Source organism: Spodoptera frugiperda, chromosome 23, assembly GCF_023101765.2.
Source record: "Spodoptera frugiperda isolate SF20-4 chromosome 23, AGI-APGP_CSIRO_Sfru_2.0, whole genome shotgun sequence".
Classification (NCBI taxonomy): Eukaryota; Metazoa; Arthropoda; class Insecta; order Lepidoptera; family Noctuidae; genus Spodoptera; species Spodoptera frugiperda.
Window position 1 is genome coordinate 1,769,767 of NC_064234.1, and position 22,395 is coordinate 1,792,161.

The 22,395-nt window shown below is 38.2% G+C and overlaps 2 protein-coding genes across 2 annotated transcripts; both read right to left on the reverse strand.

The window, feature by feature from the left end:
* Positions 1–5,395: 5,395 nt before the first annotated feature.
* On the reverse strand, positions 5,396–7,793 carry LOC118266954 (YEATS domain-containing protein 4). Its single transcript, XM_035580622.2, has 4 exons — positions 7,625–7,793; positions 7,098–7,379; positions 6,640–6,829; positions 5,396–6,331 (listed from the first exon to the last, which is right to left on the reverse strand). The coding sequence occupies exons 1-4, from the start codon at positions 7,670–7,672 to the stop codon at positions 6,153–6,155; spliced, it is 699 nt and encodes a 232-aa protein (XP_035436515.1). The 5' UTR covers positions 7,673–7,793; the 3' UTR covers positions 5,396–6,152.
* A 297-nt stretch (positions 7,794–8,090) lies between these two features.
* On the reverse strand, positions 8,091–14,267 carry LOC118266953 (uncharacterized). The gene is made up of 7 exons (XM_035580621.2): positions 14,029–14,267; positions 11,222–11,424; positions 10,780–10,999; positions 10,380–10,494; positions 9,771–9,838; positions 9,233–9,454; positions 8,091–9,039 (listed from the first exon to the last, which is right to left on the reverse strand). Exons 1-7 carry the CDS (start codon positions 14,119–14,121, stop codon positions 8,488–8,490), a joined length of 1,473 nt encoding a protein of 490 aa, XP_035436514.2. The 5' UTR covers positions 14,122–14,267; the 3' UTR covers positions 8,091–8,487.
* Between the last annotated feature and the right edge of the window lie 8,128 nt (positions 14,268–22,395).

Here is a 22,395-nt window from a genome sequence, read left to right on the forward strand (position 1 = left end):
TTTCGCATAAAAATTATATAAATTCGTTGAAATGTAAGTACAAATCACTAAAAATGTACACAATAATTTTGGTATAAAACCATTATATTTTAAATCACACCACTAATTAACTATCCACTTTTAACTAATTTCGATTTAAATACGAAGTTTTTGAAAAAATACATAACTTAATGATTAAGAAATTATGGCGCAATCATTCGGCGCAAAAGGCACTTTTTTTAAGGGGGAAATTCAAACGCCCTAGAATCGCACAAAATTCACTATAAAATTGCAAAAGCACTGCACGGCAGGGAGGTCGTGCTCACACAACAACTTTCTTAAGTGATAGTTATCAATGCTTATGTACTTTATTATCATTTTAGTATTAGATAATATGTTCATATCTTGCATTTTATATACGTATATAACGTAAAATGCAAGATATAAACATATATCTTGTCAAAGTCAAAGTCAAAGTCAAAGCATTTATTTCAATTAATCCTAAATAAGGCACTTTTAAAACGTCAAATAAATAATATATGTATTAATATATAAATATATAATCAAACAACTTATCTGTAATATCATTTATCATTCATTAAAAATAGGAGGAAACAGAGAAAATGAAATGGAACTTTAGGTAGCAATAATAGATTAGGAACATGTTAGGAGAGGAATATCTTAAAGTTAGGCAGTACCAGTTTGGTATTAGGTTTATGAAAGAACCGATGTTTGAGTGCAAAGCTGAGTAATGTCAACCTTGGCACCAATTGACATCCAACAATCACAAGTACAACAGTAACCCCGCTTTTGCGTCGACCCGATAATCAAACCCAACACCTACTCAGCCGCTAGCGAACGAGTCTAACGAGCCAACATCCAGATAGAGGGCGTGATGTCGCCGAGTCGCTAGTCGCAGCGCGACAATCGCCACAGACATCGACAGGCTACAGCATGCAAGTGTAACGCTCAGTACTTGTACACACTTGACGCCCTCCTACTGACAATCTCCTTTTTGTTGCACACGCAACAGAGAAACCGCTGTTTCGATTCTACAGCTACGAGTGATCTGCTCAGTGAACATTACCGACGTTGCTGAGGCGACATGCGAATGACAAACATGGATAGAAAATCTCATATCAACTATTGGGGGACGCCACATGAGCTTCCCACCCTCGAGGACGGGATGGTAGAGGCTCCCCACACCAGACTTGACCACGCGCCGCTGACCGCCTGCTGCTCGCCGGCGCCCGTACCAGCTTGAGCGCGGCCACTAGCGGTGCAAACCCTAGGCAAGACACCACAAGAAGCTCGACTACTCCAATCTTTCGCAATCGCAGGCAGCGAGAAGCAACCGCCGGGACAGGCATTGGCATGGATCGTGTGATCACGCCCCAAAACCGGAGCCGGTAAGAAAACTTTTATTTTTTGAGTGGGGTAAATCATCCAATGACTTCTCTCGCCTTGGGTGAGGCAAGAGGGAGTGACTCTTACTGACTAAAAAACACCCTGTTCTCTATCTTTGATCTGGAGCTTTGGAACGAGCGCCTAGCTTCACTGACAGACAGACTGACGGACAATTCAATTAGACGTTTCAAAAGTGCCTAATTTAGGATTAATTGAAATAAATGCTTTGACTTTGAGCGCCGGTAACCTATTACGTTGTCCGCAGCTCCGAACGGTGGACTTGCAGCAACTATTGGGATCGTACAAGAACCACCTCCGCGCGCAGCAGCTCATCACGCTGCGTGTCATCATAAAGGACCCGCATCGTACGGACCGCGTCCATCGCTAGTAAGCTCGGTAAAAAAGTTTAATTAATTTAATATTATGTATTTTGCAAAGACGGGTTTATGTTTTGTGTTTATGTTCAATTATTATTTATCTGATCTGAGCTGTAATGTTGTATATGTAAATTAGTAATTAATTTATATTCAAATGTCCGGCCAAGCTGGCTGTCCTGTCCGGCTTGTAGATTTGGCGACCTGGCAACCCTAGGCGTATTCCCGTTGGATGCTATCAGGCAGTAGCGTTTTAAGATAGTGAATTGAAAAAATACTATGCGCTTTAATGATTACGGGTAATAGAAATAGACTAGACTGTTGAGTAGTATACTTTTTTCATAAACAACTTCTGCTAAAGTGATGATTGTTACTTGTTATCATGATTATTGTACCTACCTCCATATTATAACGTTAAAGACAGATTCCATAGCCCGGTTTTAAATTTTTTTGGTTGCCATTTGTTATTTATTGTAGTTATATTATTTTATGTAAGTAAATAATAAATAAAGTAAAAGAAAAGGGGCCCGAAAATTGTAACATACTCTACAACCACTGTTATAATTTGTTTAACCACAAATGTTATTGTTACACATTGTTGTATAACGTTATATAACCGCTGTGTGGGAGCACCTTATTGCCTAGTGGCCCGTTATAGGGTTAATCCGGCTCTATTTTTCTTGTTCTAACAGTATACATATAATGTTAGTATGTACATACATAAGTATGTAATGTTATGTGAAATAATGTACCTACAAGATTTGTGAATATATTTTGTTTAATTTTTTTTCTATTACTTTGTTTACCTATATTTAATTTTCCGCTTCCGTACAGACACAAATTTACGAAAATATAAAGAAATAGGGTTGGCGAGGGCTAAATATCTCACTGATCCTTTTTTATGGAACTCGTAAACGAGCAGACGTATCACCTGATGGTAAGCAATCGCTGCCGCCCATGGACACTTGAAACGGACACAAGTGCGTTGCCGACCTTTAAGGGTTGTTGGGCAATCGGGGTTTGGGAAAATGGCTCGCGGATAACTCAAGAGTTGTTTTATTTCGTCACACCTCGAGTCTTCTAGTACACGATCCACACAGGTGTGTTGGGACTTCAATAGACACCGCTGCGCAACCACCCACTAATACCGCCATAGTAGACACAGTTGATGAGCGCCCATACTTAAACTGCCTTTTTTGAGGGAGAAAATCAACCAACGACTTCTCACGCCTTGAGCGAGAGTGTCAGACTCTTACTGACTAAAAACCACCCTGTTCTTACTCCTACTTTTCGAGCTGAAGTCCCGGTAAGCCCGCTAGGTAGGTAGTTTGCAACTCCGGATCAGGCATCATCCTACTGGGCCCCATCTGTGGTGGACTACACTCGCGAGCAACCTTTCAACCTTCGTAGATGTTTTCTTAAAAATATACTGAATTGTTTTTAAAGACCGATATACCATAAAAAGCTTACAACTTCAGCTTTATATTAGTACCTTTAGTACCATTATTATAAAAATTGTATCAGCACTTTTTAAAATAACTAACTTAATTCAGCGGACAAGAGTATTTGCTCACTGTGCTACGGCACCAACGAGTTATAATACAAACTACCCCTATAAAACCTTCACATTAAGGTTAACATCGAAAGTTGATCGTACACATCTCCGCTAAGACGCTTCATTTTATTTCCAAAAAATATGGATACGACACCAGAAGAAGCCGCTCAAGTCGTTGCTCTACTGGAACAAGGACTTAGTCAGCGAAGAGTTACTGCTCAGCTGAGTTTGAGCCAATCTGCAGTATCAAGAGTGTACAGAAGGTATCAAGATACTGGTGCCTTCAATCGAAGACCAAGAATAAGCCGCCACCGGTCCACCTCGGAGAGAGACGACCGTTTTATTATTTCAACTTCACTACGAAATCGTCACTTGACCGGTGTCGATGTTCAACAGGAACTCAGAAGAGTTCGAGGAGTGGCTGTCAGCGAGTGGACAGTACGAAGACGGTTGGAGGAAGCCAACCTCACCCCTACACGGCCTGCCACAGGCCCGAAATTGACGACCCACCATCAATTTGCCCGAGAACACCTAGTTGTATACATATAAGTATAGATGATTGGTTCCGTGTGCTCGCCTTCGATCGATATTACCTATACGACAAATATTTGATTGTTTCTGGCTAAAAATATGAAGCAATACATGGTAAATGAATTACTATTTCTATGATTGGGTTGTATGATCGGACCTTTGTGTTGTTTGTAATTCAAGGTCATGGGTGTATAGTCCAGTCAAATAAGGCAAAATTAGGTAAGAATCTCGGAATGCGAGATACCCAGCTGTAATTTTGTATATACTTGTATATTGACCCCCTAAAACTTGTCTCAAAACCTACATATGGTAGGGTGTAAGCAACCCTTAAAATTCAGGGTCAAAGGGCCCAAAAATCGTTTTTTTGCGGTTTTTTCGAAATATCTCATTTCCTATGGGTTTTTGGTAGTTGTATTCAATAGCAATATTGTGAAATACAAAATTTTCTACAACTTTTGTCTAAACTTTTTTTATATACGGTGGACCGTTTTCGAGATAGAGGGCGGAGAGCGCGCGGTCACTGCATCTCTTCAAAAAAATTTTTTTTTCGTCTAACCTATCCGTGATGGTTGTCTATGGATAGGACATTAAAAAATACGTCATGGTTCCTAAAACCATTTTTCGTCAAAATCAATCGTTTGAAAGATAGACGCTTCCAAAGTGGAAAAATGAGGTCTATAGAATGTGTCCTGCCCTCTAACTTTTAAAATAAGTGAGTAAGAAAACTAAAAAAAATATATGCTATAGATTTTAATGGAAACTTTCAACGAAAATTGGTTTGAACGAGATATCATAATTAGTTTTTAAGAATTGATACATTTAAAAAAAAACACACTTAATTTTCCACTTTCTCAATTCTTTTAATCAATTCTTAAAAACTAATTATGATATCTCATTCAAACCAATTTTCGTTGAAAGTTTCCATGACGTATTTTTTAATGTCCTATCCATAGACAACCATCACGGATAGGTCAGAGGAAAAAAACATTTTTGAAGAGATGCAGTGACCGCGCGCTCTCCGCCCTCTACCTCGAAAACGGTTCACCGAATAAAAAAAAGTTTAGACAAAAGTTGTAGAAAATTTTGTATTTCACAATATTGCTATTGAATACAACTACCAAAAACCCATAGGAAATGAGGTATTTCGAAAAAACCGCAAAAAAACGATTTTTGGGCCCTTTGACCCTGAATTTTAAGGGTTGCTTACACCCTACCATATGTAGGTTTTGAGACAAGTTTTAGGGGGTCAATATACAAGTATATACAAAATTACAGCTGGGTATCTCGAATTCCGAGGTGAATTCCTAAATTGACTGGACTAGTATTGAATTTTGTATTTAGGTACTTCCTATGTAACTATTTTTCCTCTTTTTTTATTAGACATTTATACGCAGTAATATAGTGGTATTATGTCAGTTCATATACCGTATGATCAGATATCTTTGACACTAGAGGGTAATTTTGGTCCAAACTTTTAGACCAATGAACAACTTATATACTCTTTGCTCCGGATACCTATAGGTAAATATGGAAGTAAAACGAGCTATTTTCAGTTCATGTATCATTACATATTTAATTACATATAAAAATTATTACTAACGAATTAAAACTACCTACAACTAAACAGACGAATCGCTGTTCATATTTATGAACATTATTCTTCAAATATGTTCATTATCTTCAATAAATCAGCCTTTTAATATGAAATTAATTTAATTCACTAAAATATCGAATGATAATAATACATTCTAATACCACAATTTTATTTTCTTCCTATGCATCGGTCTTCTCAATCCAACATTACTGTTGGCACTGAATTTTAATTAGATCTGGATTATTGTACTTAAATATTTTAGAGTACTCTAGATGACACAACTGATTAGAATGTACTTAAGTATTCTAGAGTACTCTAACTGACACGGCTGATTCGATTGTATGTAAGTATTGTAGGGTACTCTAGTTGACACTGCTGATTCGGATGTACTTAATCTACAGTACTCTAGCTGACACGACTGATTCGAATGTACTCAAGTATTCTACAGTACTCTAGATGACACAATATATATTTCTTCTTTCATGGTCAATTGATAGTGATTATATAATCATTTATATTAGTTTGAAGTATACAATAATGTGGCATTCATCTATCCATACATGGAGGTATGTTTTAAAGAACCCTGGCTTATGCCTGATAAAAGAAAAAAATCATTAAATTTGGTGGTTATTGCAAAATTATTAACGTAAAAATAGTTCAGTGATTCATGTGTTTTAAATATTATAGTGACTATCTTATCTTATAAAGTAGGTTATACACCAGTCATCATGCCACCGCCACTGCTATTCTGTAGTTTCGCAATTTCGTCTTTGAATTTATTAATAGTTTCCTTAGCCAAGTGTAGCTTCTCCTTAAGTTCTGATATTTCACTCCGGACTTTAGTTTGTGCTGCTATTATCTTTTGTAATGTCTTTTCTTTCTTTTCTTCAACTGAAACAAGAATAAAAGATATTATTGAAGTGTTTGGATTTAAAATTAAATGATGTTCATTCTAATTGTTGTGTAAAGAATAAGAAAGATGATACTCAATAGTTAACAAGTTGACAGGAGATAATCCTAGTATACACTAGGAACCGTGAGTATATGCCACACCCAGAACCCATCAAATCATATATTTGTAATTGCAACAAAATAATATTGCCAAGCAACCCATTGTCCAGCTACTGAGTCAACTGTGTAGTCGAAGTTTCAAACAAATTAGAACTTAAACCATGTTACTATTAGAAGATATTTCTTACAATCAGTGTCATGAGTCCAGGGTCCATTAGTGATGGGTTTGACACTGTTCAGCAAATGCTGCATCAGCTGTGTTGGTTCTTGGAACACTATCTCTTCATAGGATTCACTGACCAGTGCTCGACCCACTGTCGGAGGAGCTCCGTCCGTAACTGGCGACTGGAAAAGCTTGAGAATATGGTATAGTGCCACCTGTAATAACATATAAGTGTATAAATAGTAGGTATACTTGAGTATTAGAAGGAGAAGGAAAAGGAGAATACATTTATTATTACTCTCTACTCTATTAATTGGATAAGGTAAGCCGAAGTAACTCCCTATGCTATTGTATTCATATAAGAGAGTTTACCTTCGTAAACTAGTAGTCTAGAGAAGGCATTAGGATAATATTTTCCTAAAAGAGCAAAAAAAAACTGTTGCAATTTTTTAAGAATAAATAAAATTATTTTAAATCACTCACAGGTCGTTCATTTGGATCGTGGAAGTAGATTTTTATGACTATCTCGAACTCCCCCCAACCTGTCTCGGTCAGCTCATACGGTTGTTTAGTAACCACCCTGTTGGGGTTTGCATAACTCTCGTGCAATTTAAAGTGGACTTTCTTAATGTATGTGGACATGTCCTCGTTAGCATAAGGCTTCACGTATACCGTCCATTGATGTGTATGGCCGTCTTCCTCACGCTTCTTGCCAAAGTATCGCGCCACATTCCCGTATACTATAGGTTTTACTATCACAAGACCCTGGAAATATGTAAACATGTTTGTTATTAGTGGTACAAAATAAACAAAACAAAAGATCGAAAAAGTAATGTTTATTTGTGTTAATTTTAGAGTATACAATTGTTTTAGGGTAATTTGGAAATAGTAGTAATTCTTTGTGTGTTTAAATATCAAAATATGTTATATCGACGAAGAAATGCATCTACAAATGTTGCTAGAACATTCCTATGTACATTTTACAGTATAGTTCTTTTAAAAGCACTTACTTTAACTCTGCCCCCTGAATCGGGGCCAAAGTCAGTTTGCAAGCTCATATCCAAATCTATTTTCGCCGACAGCTTGATATTTTTAATAATAACTGTTTTGTAAACAAATATAACCTCACTTCGCGCGAGATTAGATGCAATCGACTTCGATTGTCACGATGACGTTTGACGTTTTTGACGTTAAAGGTGTACCTTTTTCTTGATCGAGATACCTGGCTTTTGATATTTTTTTAGACTAGCAACAATTTTAAATTACAGTCACTGTTTTGTTTTGGTTTTATTAATTGTTTTTCACATCTTTTGTGTTAAGCGCTTCTCAGAGCGCATTTTACGATACTATTTGCCCACTTTCTAAGCAGTAACAGTGACAACTGTACAAACATAACATTTTTAATAGTGTGTAAAGATTTTTGCAGACCTATTTTAATCAATATTTCATTCTCACAATTTTTTAATAAAACACCAGTTCATTTATTCCTTTTATTAATTACATCTTATTAGAAGGCAAGTGAACAATGGTCCAACAAGCTCTTTTCTTAATCGCGATATTACAATTGAATAATTAACATTAAACTAACTACATAATTGCATAGGCTCTGAGATATAATGAGCACGGTAATACAGTCACAACATTGAACTTTTCTGAATGTGTTGTCGTCATATTATTATTATGACGGTTGCTGTCGGGTGGGGTTCACTGTTTAGGCCGTTTGCAAAAAATACACAAAATATAATATTAAAACCTTAAACAATGACATACACTTATTGAAATAACATCAATGGGATCACAATTATGATTCCAATATCTGCCCACAGATCATTCATAAAAAAATGTTTAAGCAATCAGTATCTCCGTGTGACGTTTAAAATTTGTGGTCAGTGCGTTGTTCCAGCTCTGCTAGCAGTGGATCACTTTCTTCCTCGAACTTTGACGATCTGGATCCATGTCGTGAAGCTGACACTCTCTGCGAGAATGTGAGAAGATTGGGCACGAGAGAGCTGCATGGCGTGGCTGGAGCTGAACGAGAAGAGGTCCGAGTCGTAGGGGAGATTCTTGAAGTCCTAACAGGGTAAGCTACTGACAATGGCATGTATAAGCTCGTTTTTCGTTGCCTTGGCGTTTTCTTAACGCTCTCAAGGCGTCTGTGACGTCTCTCGTCACTAGTCCTCCTTAAAGTGGAATCCCTGGATGTCTGTGTGGGGCTGGTCGGCTGCGGCGGCGACTCAGGTGGATCAGGTTTGCCAGTGTAGAACTGTCGCAAGCTGCCGTATGCCTCGTGCATGTACATATTGTTGTCGTCATCTTCGTCGAGTGACTGGTGAGTTGGAGGGGATGAGCCGAGTCGCGGCTTGCATCCCCCATCGCAGTACATCTCGCAGTCAATAAGCTCCAATTCAAGGTCGAAGGTAGAGTCCTGGAAGAAGTAAACATAATAATATTTTCAATGCGGTTCCACGATAATAAGAACTTGGGGTAACTAGAAAAATAAAAATATTTTAGAGATTGGATAAAGGAATGAGATGAGATGTGGTTGTTTCATAATTGAGTAATGGAAGGTACTAGAAAGCCTTTTATCAAAAGTCATGAAGCTGTGCAGTATCACTGACCAAGGGTTGGACAGGTGAAGTGATAAGATTGTCCCGGAAGGCAGCGGGTGGATCTCGTGGTCTAGAGGGCATGGGTTCGGTGCGGGAGCGCTGAGGAACCGGTGCTGGGGCGGCGCGCTGCTCCGTCAGCGAGGACAGGGACCGTAGCAGTGGTCCGCAGCCCACGCCGCACTCCTCGTAGTTGTTCGCGCACGAGTACGGCGGTGGAATGATTGAATTTGCCTGAGAACATTATTTTACATCTGATTTAATACTGTGAATTTTGTGCAGCTTTTGGTGAGTTACAACAGTGAAAGCGTCGATATAAGCATTCATTATTCGCATATTTCGCTTTGTAAGTGCATCATTTTATTATTATCGCAACGTTATGAGACTAGATACACAGTACTACTACGTTACTTGCAAACACAGATGAAGCCTCACTATTTCAACAAGTACATACAAGCAAAGTAAATAAATGCAACTAAGTAACCGGTTCAGTCTAGAAATCGTGACACAGTTAGCGCGAGTGAGGTTTAATGATAAGATGCACAATTACCTCATTCGCCGCGTTGCATATGAAACTGGAGTTGAGAGATTCTGCAGTACTCGTCGCTGATAGAGAACCTGAAACCACAAAAACCTGTTTATCACACCATTTTCTTAAAAAAAAACTATAACAATATAAAGAACTAACCGTTGTCACGTTAAGTTTAGCTAGCCTCAATACCCCTTCGTGTTTTTTAAACGCATTTTTCACGGGATCCAGCATTTTTTTGCTAACTGTGCCACCGTTTGATATGATTCACGTCTTTCAGCCAACTGTTTATTCTCAGCAGCTAGTAATTCAATTAGTTTGAACAGGTCCCTCGATATAAGCTATGAAGCCGATTAGATGCGGACGGCTTGGGTATTAATATGTTGATGATGTATGATATTTATGTTTATAGCATATTGCTCTATTCCGAGAAATAATAAGTAATATAATTAATTAAAGAACAGAAGCTATCAATATAATGATTAAATTGTTTCATGCTAGCTAGTGATTACCTTAAAAGGCAAGAAGGTAATCACTAGCGACTAGTAGTACTCTTGAATACGCGTTCGTTGGTTTGTTTGTACAGTTTGTACTCTATGACTCTGTGCATCGAGGGTAGGTAAGAGATACCTGGTGCACGAATCACGTAGTTCCGGAAATAATGCACCATGAGATAGTTGCCAGCTTTGGCGTCACCTTCTCCGCAAGTGATGACCAGAGGGTACAGGTCAGGTTTAGATGCGACCTGAGACAAAATAAAGATATGTAACACTTATATTGTTATTAACAACAAGTAAAATGCTTTCGAAACATTTAGAAACATGTATTACTATAAAAAGCACTCTAGGCCTTATCATTCTGGTTTTTTGAGGATCAAAGCATCGACACAACAGCACAGTCATCATGCAGACATCGATCACAACAAACAGCCGGATTCTTTTTTTTTAAATGATAAGTATTTCGATAAAAAATAAAACTGGCGAAAACAAAGAAACCTCCAACTGAAGTAGTTTCACAATAAGTATATCACTTCAGAATACGGTGGTGGTGCCTGGTGGAAGGACCCGCAGCGGCTGTAGCGCGGCGGCGGGTACACCGAGCCCGCTGAGTCGTGCTCAGAGGTCGGCCGCCGCACGCAGCACGCCATCGAACACATGTACACCCCATGTCCTGATGGCCTCTTGAAGAATAGACACCAGATGCAGCAAATCAAAATACCGCCAAGAGTCCCAAGAAGAAATAGTACGGGCCTGCAAAGATAAAAATACAATGATTTTTCAATCAATCACTTTGGGGTATGTTGTAAAACGAATTTGCAGTATACAATTTAGAACGTGGCAACACTGAACAATTTTTTTTTTGTTTTAATAAAGGAAGAAAAGGACATACCTTAGTCAGCCTATTTTAAAAATGATTTTATTATAATTTGTTTTGCTATAATATGTAATTTAATCGAGCGACGTCAATCTTACCATTGCGCATACCAGGCATAGCTATAGCTATGCTCTTTGAGAGGTGGTTCGTCAGCATCTCGCCGCGAGAGTAGCGGTGGTGTGGTATTCACCCGTCGCGGCGGGTTCACTGTGACGGAGCCGGCATCGCAGCACCCGAGCTCGCAACACATCAATTGCGTAGGGCATGAGTGCCCCTCATGGCATAGCACTTCAGACACGCACTGAAAGAAAAAACTTCTCGTTAAATTCTGCTTCTTTTGAAATCAAAAGATGTGATGTGTACAGGGAGCCGTCGAGAAGAGACCTATCCTAAAATAAAATAAAAATGAGCAATACACCTTAAGTTTTTGACTGCCAATAGAAAATTGTTGAAAGCAAATCGTCCGCTAACGTTGGTCACCGGTGACCACCACGGCGTTCAATATGTTAAAGGCAGGCATTTTTCTAATAAAGTATCCCAGCGTATTTAAAGTATTAGAACCTAAAAACCATTGGCCTCAAAATCAAAACTCCCATTAAAAACACGACACTAAGTAAACACAACATAGTAAATGAGAACGACCCAATCTCTTAGCTGAAACAGCCTCTCAAAGAAGTCAGCCACTTGACACATCTCTAGCGAAGCGCTTAGCTTTCAAACCTACACTACAGAATGGCAGACATTGTAAGGCATATAGGCTACATTCATATGACTGAAAACCTATTCATCTAGCTACATTCCAGTTTCTAAAAGGTTTTACATCAATCAAAAGAGGGTTCACGTATTCAGTTTCTTTCAAAGCCTGTTTTATATTTAGTTGAAATAATCTCGGGGATGCCAGGGCCGAATCATGCGTGTTTGTGCCCTTAAAAAATGTTCTTGTGATGGAGGTATTTTTGGTACAGCCACTGTATACATAATCAAATACGGTAGGTATACTTATAGGCGGACCTTCGGGGGCCGCGAGGCAGAGCGGTGCCCATCCAGCGACCTCAGGGAAGACGGTAGTACAGTGGTCACACTGGTCACGGGCTGCCGTATGACAGCGAGGCTTATGTGAGACATACGTTTCTCTAGGGATGTGCCGAAACAAGCGTTACACCGTAGGGGCTTCGGAACAGCTCTAATTAGAGGACTTGGTGCTCCTTATCGGTGCTGAAGGTGGAAATACTTCCTAGTCTTTCTCTCCAAAAAGTTAAGCGCATTTTGAAAGTAATTACAAAAAAAAACATTATAAAAAAAAGGTATAGGATACTGTAGTCTGGTTATTAAAAAATGAGTAAAATTAACGCCTTTAGAGAACCTTTTTAGAGAACCTTTAGAAAACCTTTTTAGAGAACCTTTAGAAAACCTTATATTATAGGTTTCCAAACGAAATTAATTAGTACCTATTAATAATTAAAACGTCAGAAATAAACAAAAACACCTGTATAATACACTAATTTACAAATCGTTTTCGAAAGCCCCTCTAAATCCGAGTCTGTCCAATTTCGTATTGAAATAAATCAAGGCCATTACTCGGGATAAGTAAACAAAATAAATTCAGACTTAAATCTGAAACACGATTATGTAAAAGGTCACATTTATTATGAATTTCCTTTCATTCGTTTGATGTTTGTAAATATAGGACAGGAATGACGCAATATTTCAGGTCTGGGAGCGTTGGCAGGTAAGTGTAAGCATTTAGGGAATTGATTTAAAAGATGAAAAATGTGTTTCTGTTAAGCATTGGTCGAAGTTAATTAATTAAGTAAGTTGTTATCAATTAACTTTAGACTTTAGATAATAATTACGATTTTAAGGGAAAAGCCGAATGCGACAGAAAGAAATACATACGGATTTTTTATAGCATCGGAAAATTTAGTAAATTGATCTGCTTAACATCGGACTCGATCTTAAACCTCTTCTTAAGAAGTCCTGCTTTCAATCTATAAACCAATTTGTCGAACTAACCCTCTGTATTCTTCCATAAAAGACTTAGTTCAGTTTTAATTTACTTAGTGTTTCCATCGCAACACAAAATTGTGTATAAATTTCTTACTCAGTTCTTACTTTTTTCTCCGAAAATTCTTGAGAAAGAAGCCGTACCAAGGAATCAAGGTAAACCAAACAAAGGTGGTCTCGTTGCCATGACGACGCACATTGTTAGATTACAAGTTTTCCTTACAATCACCTTCAAATCTTAAACGTTCTCATACCATTTACGTAAGCATTTCGAAGAGAAAATAACTAAAGCTAGGTAGTTAGTGATTTTCTCAAATTACTCTAGAATTGTAGACAAAACAATACTGGTATGGTTTTCACCACCTACACTAAATGTTTATTATTTTTCCATCCGCCCACACGCCACCCTCCTTATAACCCGTATAAGGCGTATACCTAGACTAGCATAAATCAATACATCGTTGCATCCTTGTTAATAAGTTCAGGTGAATGATAAAAATAGAATAGAGCGTAGGTAGTTTTAGCGGGAAACTGGGTGGACTGCAGCGCGCATGTTTTTCTTCAATCGATCGCCCTGTCAAACCGGGCACAGGAATCAAGCTACAAGTGCCTTTATAAAACCTTATTACCTAGATCTAGCGCTAAAATTAGCTCACATCTCATTTATTATGTATGTCCTGGTTTAGAAGCTAAATCAATAAAGGTAATTATTAATTCATAACGCTATTGTTGACACATTACAGTTTGTGTATTTCCAAAATTTTCCGTATTTAGGTAAATCAACCGAATTACACATTAATGTTTTGATTGAATCTTAAATAATACTTTCTTAAGGCTTGTAATAACAGCTTAAATGACATTAAAGACAATAAATACATAAGAAAATAAGAACAATACTTACTGGAGCGGGTTTGTTAATTAAAATACCGAGCATAGACAAAGCGAAAAAGGCGAAAATCATTGTGGTGATGAGCAGCGTTGTCTGGCACGTCATGGGGTAACAAGTCACATCGTTCGTTATTGTTTGGGAGTGCAGTGTGCACTGGTGGACACGACACGGAGTACTAGGGGCGCGAGTCTCTCGCCATCTGCCCGCGGCGAGGGCGCGCGAGCCACTGTCTCGCTTCGACGGTAACTCGCGTTCTACCGCTATGCCGATGCAGGCGTGTTTAAATTGCGGGTGGAGAAGGTCCACTTTTGTGTTTAAAGTATTAAATAATTAAACATGTTCTTTGTGTTGTTTAAGTCCGAGTATTGCTAAGCAAGGGTTTTTTTAGAATATATGTAGTTCATGATTAATAAATGTTTTCTGTAATAAAATTGATCGATACCTTTCGAAGATAGAAATAAGTGTAGGGGATATTTTCTCTATTTTTCCTTTCTTCAAAACCGTACATAATAATTATTATAAATAATTTCTTATTTATAATTTGTACGGTGCTTGAGTAGTCTCAAGCGCCAATATTCATTTAACCTTCTGCTAACATTTTATCGTGAACAAAGCAGCCCCTATCTCGTTCCGTTTGTAAATATAGATGCCGCCACGAGCCACGGGTCTGCTTACACTGGTCGATGCTCCATTGTCGACTGAGATAACATTTGCGGCTGTGCAGGATAGAGCCGCGGCTAGTTGTTTGCCTGGTCGCCTCGTTCGAAGATACATTCAACACATGTTCAAAGCAAAAGTTATCTTGTTTTTCAGGGTTCTGTACCGACTCCGTATAGAGAATTTTGTTGTCTGTCTGTTCATATGTCTGTCACTTATATGAATATGTATCTCATGAACAGTGGTAGCTAGATAGTTTAATTTTTCTGTTGATGCTGTAGCAAGAAATACTTAACACTTTAAACGCCGTGGTGGTCACCGGTGACCGACGTTAGCGGAGGATTTGCCTTGAACAGTTTTCTATTGGCAGTCAAAGACTTAATCAGAATAAAACGTATTTTTAAATAAAATAAAACCTTCAAGTGAAAGGGTCTCTATTTTCTTAAGCCGGGTAAAATCTTATCCTAAGTCTGAAAAATACAATGCTGAAATCCGCATCACAATTGCTTTAGCCAAAACACGCACGCGCACATACATACATACACAGTACGATAAAAAAGGAGGTGCGGAACCCTTCGAACAGCTCTGATTCACACTTGGCAGGTTTTTTCTCTTTAGTATTATACTTCCCAGTTTTATAGCAAATAGGAATGTCGGGCATAAATTGGTATGTTCTGGACTCAGACGGGAATATGTTTTCAAATAGATAGTTACGTGGTACATATGTATATGTATGTATGTATGTGTGTTTTTTTTATGGAATAAGCCGGTAAACGAGCAGACGGATCACCTGATGGTAAGCAATCGTCGCCGCCCATAGATACTTGAAACACCAGAGGCGTTACAAGTGCGTTGCCGGCCTTTTGGGGGTTAGGAATTTAAGGGTTGCTTAAGGAATAAGGGTTAGGAAAGATTGAATCATGTGTTGTTTAATTGGGTCTCCGGTAACCCCACTCACACAAGGAAACACAACACAAGTGTTCTTTCACGTCTGTGAGGCCTAGAGTGTATATATGTATGTATTGTTTAGAAGATTTGTTATTGCTATCTAGAGAGTTTGTGGAAAATTCCTTTGTTTGTTGTTTTTGTTAAAGTAAGTTGGGGGGGAATTTTGTTTCTATGAATTCATTGTAGGTGTTGTCCAGTTCAAGTGTGGGAGAGCCACGAATGGGTTCGACCGCGGTGATACCACGGCCTCACAGAAAACCGACGTGGAACAACGCTTGCATTGTGTTAGTGAGGTTTCTGGATGCCCAATTACCCCCTTCCCAATCCTAGATGCCCCAAAAACCCTTAAATTTTTAACCCCCAAAAGGTCGGTAACGCACTTGTAATGCCTCTGGTGTTTTGGGTGTCCATGGGCGGCGGTGGTTGCTCACCATCTGTCTAATTGTTGATCGGCTTATACCAATTAAAACAAAACTTTAGATTTCACTCCAAACGATAATTCGCTACTTGAATCCAACTAATAGTTTTTCGCGACTTTTTCGCCAGTTCACCTGACAGAAGATATTTATCTGAATTTCTTTATATGATTAGAATCATGTGTTCTCTATATTTATAAACACTAAACCACGTAAACCAATACAATACCCAAAGACACAGAACGCCTATATAACATTTAACGACACATAAATTCGCTAAACTAGTGACATTTCCAAATGAAATCGTAATTCATACATTGACGTAGTATCCCAGTTGTCTGCAAACCTTGACCTCTGCCAGACCTACATAAAATTTGGCGCAATGAAAATAAAAATATATTATTAAGGCGCCTCGCTGGCTACGGCGTAGCCACGTCGTAGCACTCGTAGCTCGTAGCCCGTAGCTCCGTAGTAACATTGAATATGTAATTCAATAAGTAGGTAGGTACGGTACGGTACCTAGTTTGTAGAAAAGTATGTTTTCAAGATGGCCAATCCTCTTGAGATGTGCTTCTTACGAAAATTGGTATATTTCTGTGAATGTTAAGTTTTTTTTTCTTTTTGTTTTGTTTGTTGTTTATTGATACATATGTAATGTTTGGGTTATGATTTATCATTCAGTCCTTTGTCATTTTCATTCATATTGGAAGAAGAGATATGTTGGTTAGGTTTTCAGTCTAAACCTTCCAGTCGTTTATACAACGCGAAATAAAGTCATCTAAATCTGTTCAGTCAGAGGGCGTAGTCTAGTAAGAGTTTGTTTGGGTTAGGTTAGGTTTGGGTTAGGTTAGGTTTGGGTTAGGTTTGGGTTAGGTTAGGTTTGGGTTAGGTTAGGTTTGGGTTAGGTTAGGTTTGGGTTAGGTTAGGTTTGGGTTAGGTTTGGGTTAGGTTAGGTTTGGGTTAGGTTAGGTTTGGGTTAGGTTAGGTTTGGGTTAGGTTAGGTTTGGGTTAGGTTTGGGTTAGGTATATTTGGGTTGTGAAGGTTAAGTTTGGGTTAGGTTTGGGTTAGGTTTGGGTTAGGTTTGGGTTAGGTTTGGGTTAGGTTTGGGTTAGGTTTGGGTTAGGTTTGGGTTAGGTTTGGGTTAGGTTTGGGTTAGGTTTGGGTTAGGTTTGGGTTAGGTTTGGGTTAGGTTTGGGTTAGGTTTGGGTTAGGTTTGGGTTAGGTTTGGGTTAGGTTTGGGTTAGGTTTGGGTTAGGTTTGGGTTAGGTTTGGGTTAGGTTTGGGTTAGGTTTGGGTTAGGTTTGGGTTAGGTTTGGGTTAGGTTTGGGTTAGGTTTGGGTTAGGTTTGGGTTAGGTTTGGGTTAGGTTTGGGTTAGGTTTGGGTTAGGTTTGGGTTAGGTTTGGGTTAGGTTTGGGTTAGGTTTGGGTTAGGTTTGGGTTAGGTTTGGGTTAGGTTTGGGTTAGGTTTGGGTTAGGTTTGGGTTAGGTTTGGGTTAGGTTTGGGTTAGGTTTGGGTTAGGTTTGGGTTAGGTTTGGGTTAGGTTTGGGTTAGGTTTGGGTTAGGTTTGGGTTAGGTTTGGGTTAGGTTTGGGTTAGGTTTGGGTTAGGTTTGGATTAGGTTTAGGTTAGGTTTAGGTTAGGTTAGGTTAGGTTTAGGTTAGGTTTAGATCATAAAGATCGTGCGCGCGCCTCGGCCTAACCTAACCTAACCTAAACCTAACCTAAACCTAACCTAAACCTAACCTAAACCTAACCTAAACCTAACCTAAACCTAACCTAAACCTAACCTAAACCTAACCTAAACCTAACCTAAACCTAACCTAAACCTAACCTAAACCTAACCTAAACCTAACCTAAACCTAACCTAAACCTAACCTAAACCTAACCTAAACCTAACCTAAACCTAACCTAAACCTAACCTAAACCTAACCTAAACCTAACCTAAACCTAACCTAAACCTAACCTAAACCTAACCTAAACCTAACCTAAACCTAACCTAAACCTAACCTAAACCTAACCTAAACCTAACCTAAACCTAACCTAAACCTAACCTAAACCTAACCTAAACCTAACCTAAACCTAACCTAAACCTAACCTAAACCTAACCTAAACCTAACCTAAACCTAACCTAAACCTAACCTAAACCTAACCTAAACCTAACCTAAACCTAACCTAAACCTAACCTAAACCTAACCTAAACCTAACCTAAACCTAACCTAAACCTAACCTAAACCTAACCTAAACCTAACCTAAACCTAACCTAAACCTAACCTAAACCTAACCTAAACCTAACCTAAACCTAACCTAAACCTAACCTAAACCTAACCTAAACCTAACCTAAACCTAACCTAAACCTAACCTAAACCTAACCTAAACCTAACCTAAACCTAACCCAAACCTAACCCAAACCTAACCCAAACCTAACCCAAACCTAACCCAAACCTAACCTAAACCTAACCCAAACCTAACCTAAACCTAAACAGTTTATATATATATTTATTAACCTACATATAACATTGACAGTTAAACATTCGAATGGCACTGAATTACAAACGCAGGATATATAGATCTCTGATCACGTCAGAGGAGACACTCGGCACAGCAGGAGGGGTTTTAGCCGGTAAGAGTCCGGCAGTACTCACACCTCTTCTCGTGGGGAGGTGTGAGTCTCCATGAGGATTTCCCCTCCTGCTGTATAAAAAAAAAAAAAAAAAAAAAAAAAAAAAAAAAACCTACCCTAAACCTAACCTAAACCTAACCTAAACCTAACCTAAACCTAACCTAAACCTAACCTAAACCTAACCTAAACCGTATTTTATGAAATCTAAATATTGTCACATAGAACAATACACGATACACTTCCGATCGATGGACCTTCTCCATATAAGAGGGTCAACGTATAGTTACGCTTGGTGTAGTATCGATGCTACGAGTGCTACGGCGTAGCAACACAATACTGAAAATAGGTTAGCCGACCCCATCTTTTGTTGCAAATGCCTAGAACACTTAAAAATAAATATTGTGGTTAAAAATACATTCAGGTAATTATTTGTTTGCTCTCGTACATATAACTTAGCTTTATTGAAGTTTTTTTAAATCTTAGTCAGCAATATCACAAAATCTAGAATTGTGCCCGGGTATGAGAAAGCCGTGCTTCCACACGAATGGGTCGGCTCGACCGGAGTGATACCACGGCTTCACAGAAAACCGACGTAAAATAACGCTTGCGTTGTGTTTCTTCGTGTAAGTGAGGTTACCCCTGAATCCTCAACACTCAAATTCCTAACCACCAAAAGGTTACGCACTTGTTACGCCTCTTGTGAATCGGGTGCCCATGAGCGGCGGCGATTGCTTATCTTCAAGTTTTATGACATCTAACTTTATTATTCTATTATATAAGACTGAGTAATAATGATATAAGAATTTAATTTTATGTTATGGCTCAAAACGGTTAAGGCTAACTCTGTGATTCAATCACTTATATAGTCCTTACCATGCCTTATTTTGTGATTTTACTTTAAGATTTGTCTTTAAGTTTGACTTTAAGTTTTACATTAAGATTTGGAAAACTTTAACATTTTATTTTGTGATTTAAGAACTTTGCACCATTTACTACTTAATTTTCAGACTCTTACTTAGTATGCTACATATTGCTGTATAATTAGACTTAGTTTATCTTTAATACCTATCAATTTCGCTGTAATGTAGATTCACTCAATAGTCCTACCTAATAATGTACTCAAAATGTCTCAACTCAAGTCCCCAAGATACAGGATTATCCTAGTTTGGGGGCTACCGATACACTTGATGACAACACCAAAATTAAACATATTATTGTGATATAGTATAAGACCATGATGATTGTGAAGTTCATTAATAAATTTATTCTTATTCTTATTTATTATTATTCTAACTGTGTTAATACTATGAATGTGGTGCATGTCTATAATTGGCATAAGCACATGATCTTGTGTCTTCATCTTGTCTTTCTTTAATGTTGGTGTTTATTCTGTTGACGTGCCTTATAATAATAAATAAATAAATAAATAAATAAGTGATCCATGCACTCGTTTACCGCACCATATCTTAAAAAAAAAAATCATCTTCCGTCTTACTGGAAACTCATAACATAACATAACCGATGATAAATAAAAGTTACATTGTATAAATTATGTGCACTTCTGCCAACCCTGTCGGTGATTAAAAGGCGTGACGTTGTTTGTACCAGTTGTTAGTGATAGACAAGTAGATATGATGCGAAGGTGGACATCGCCCGACAACGCAGCTATTTATAGTTGCAGAGTATTGATCTGTGTACTGAGAAATAGACAATACATACGCCACAGTACATCTACATACTTGCATCATACATGTTCACACGTATGTATATTACATACGGAATTCTATTAACTATTCTGCGAAAGGATGGGGTTTGCGAGAAGCATAATATATTCACTGTTTTAACATATAAACAATAATAAACAGAGCAGATAAGTGCTCTCCTCCTCTAATAATATCTTCCGATTTATTTCATCCCGGGATCCAAGACAGTCATTCATTTCCCTGGGACGCGCCAGACTTCAGTGTTCCGGTATTTTCATGGATGCATCTACTATAGATCCTGGCGTACAGGAGTTGCAGTGGAAGGTTTTAGTGGGCTTGTCCCATAAAGAAAGCACTTATAGCACAGACACCTACAAGCCTTTTACCAAAAATAAAATGGATGCATTGGCATACTCTGTGGGTCATCGTCACTATACGGATACGTTTAGTCGTTATTATTAGAACTCTGCTAGATAAAGACTTTATTTAACTAAGTGTTGGAGAGCCATGCTTCGGCACGAATAGGTTGGCTTGACAGGAATGATGCCACGGCCTCACAGAAAACCGAAACCACTTGATGCAACGCTTGCGTTGAGTTTCATTGTGTGAGTGAGGTTTCCTGAGGCCAAATTACCTCCCTTTCCTTATTTTCCAAATCCCCGATTTCCCCAACAACCCCAAAATTTGTTAAATTCCTAACCCTCAAAGGCTGGCAACGCACTTGTAACGCCTCTGGTGTTTCGAGTGTCCTTGGGCGGCGGCGTTTGCTTTACCATCAGGTGATTTTAGATTTTAATTCTTCACTCCAAACGACAGCTCGCTACTTGAACCTAATATCTTCTCGCGACTCTGTCACCAGTTCACCTGATAGAAGACTTTTGTCCGTTTAAATTAGGATTATGAAAAGGCTCTCCTAGATGGGGTATCCTTAGTCCTCATTGCGAGTTAATCGACATATAACATTAAAATAAGGCATAGCTCTAATAAGAAGGAAAGACTGATGTTTTTTGTGTATACTTTATTGATATCTTAAGAGTTACATTCGTAATTATGATTACAGTTACATTTGTGTGACATACTGACGATCTATTGTAGGTACAATCAAGTGCGCATTCATTGTATACGAAATAAAAAATACCTACATTCCACACATGCACATAGTTACTACGTAGTTTTTTTTACGTATTTTTTAACATTATAATAATGATAATATACAAAAAAATCAGTAGGGAGGATCTTTCTCAAATGTCATGTTAATTTATTTTTCGTAGTTTTAACTAACGATATTCGGGTATCGTTCTTTTTTTATTGAATAGGTGGCAAACGAGCAAACGAGTCACCTGATGGTAAGCGATATAAGTTTTTAAACTGACATGGTCACTAACACTATTATTAGAACTTATTACGGGATATTTACCAGTTTCCGATATTTCGGCACGCAAGTGCCGAAATATCGGAAACTCGCCAAATTAAATAAACATGGTAAATATCCCGTAATAAGTTCTAATGATGGTAAGCGATCAGCACCGCCCATCACCGGACACCCGCAACACCTGAGGAGTCACATGAGCATTGCGTGAGCGTGAGCTTTTAAAAAGGAGTATGCTCTTTTCTTGCAGGTTAGAAGGTAATTGTCTGGCAATTCCTCTCCCAAAAAAATGGGATTATAATGTACTTCTAAAAGTAAGTATATCAATACTTAACACCTATATTATATGACAATTTGACACGGTTACCTACTACACTTAGGAGCTACATTCGAGCTCTTACCGTATTTTCTGCATGTAATACACAGTGAAATTACTACGTGTCTTTAATCTATCGAGACATTTATTATATGTAATTCGGATGCTACGGGGTACATCGATTATACGACAGCAACATCTACACATAGATAAATTAATTTCTTAATTGCCAACTTACCCCCTTAGTACGAGTTTGCTTTATATTTAAAGTTATCGACACGCTTTAATCCGCCTCTGGGTATAGCCACCTACTGGGATCCATATAACAACAATTAACAATACGATAACT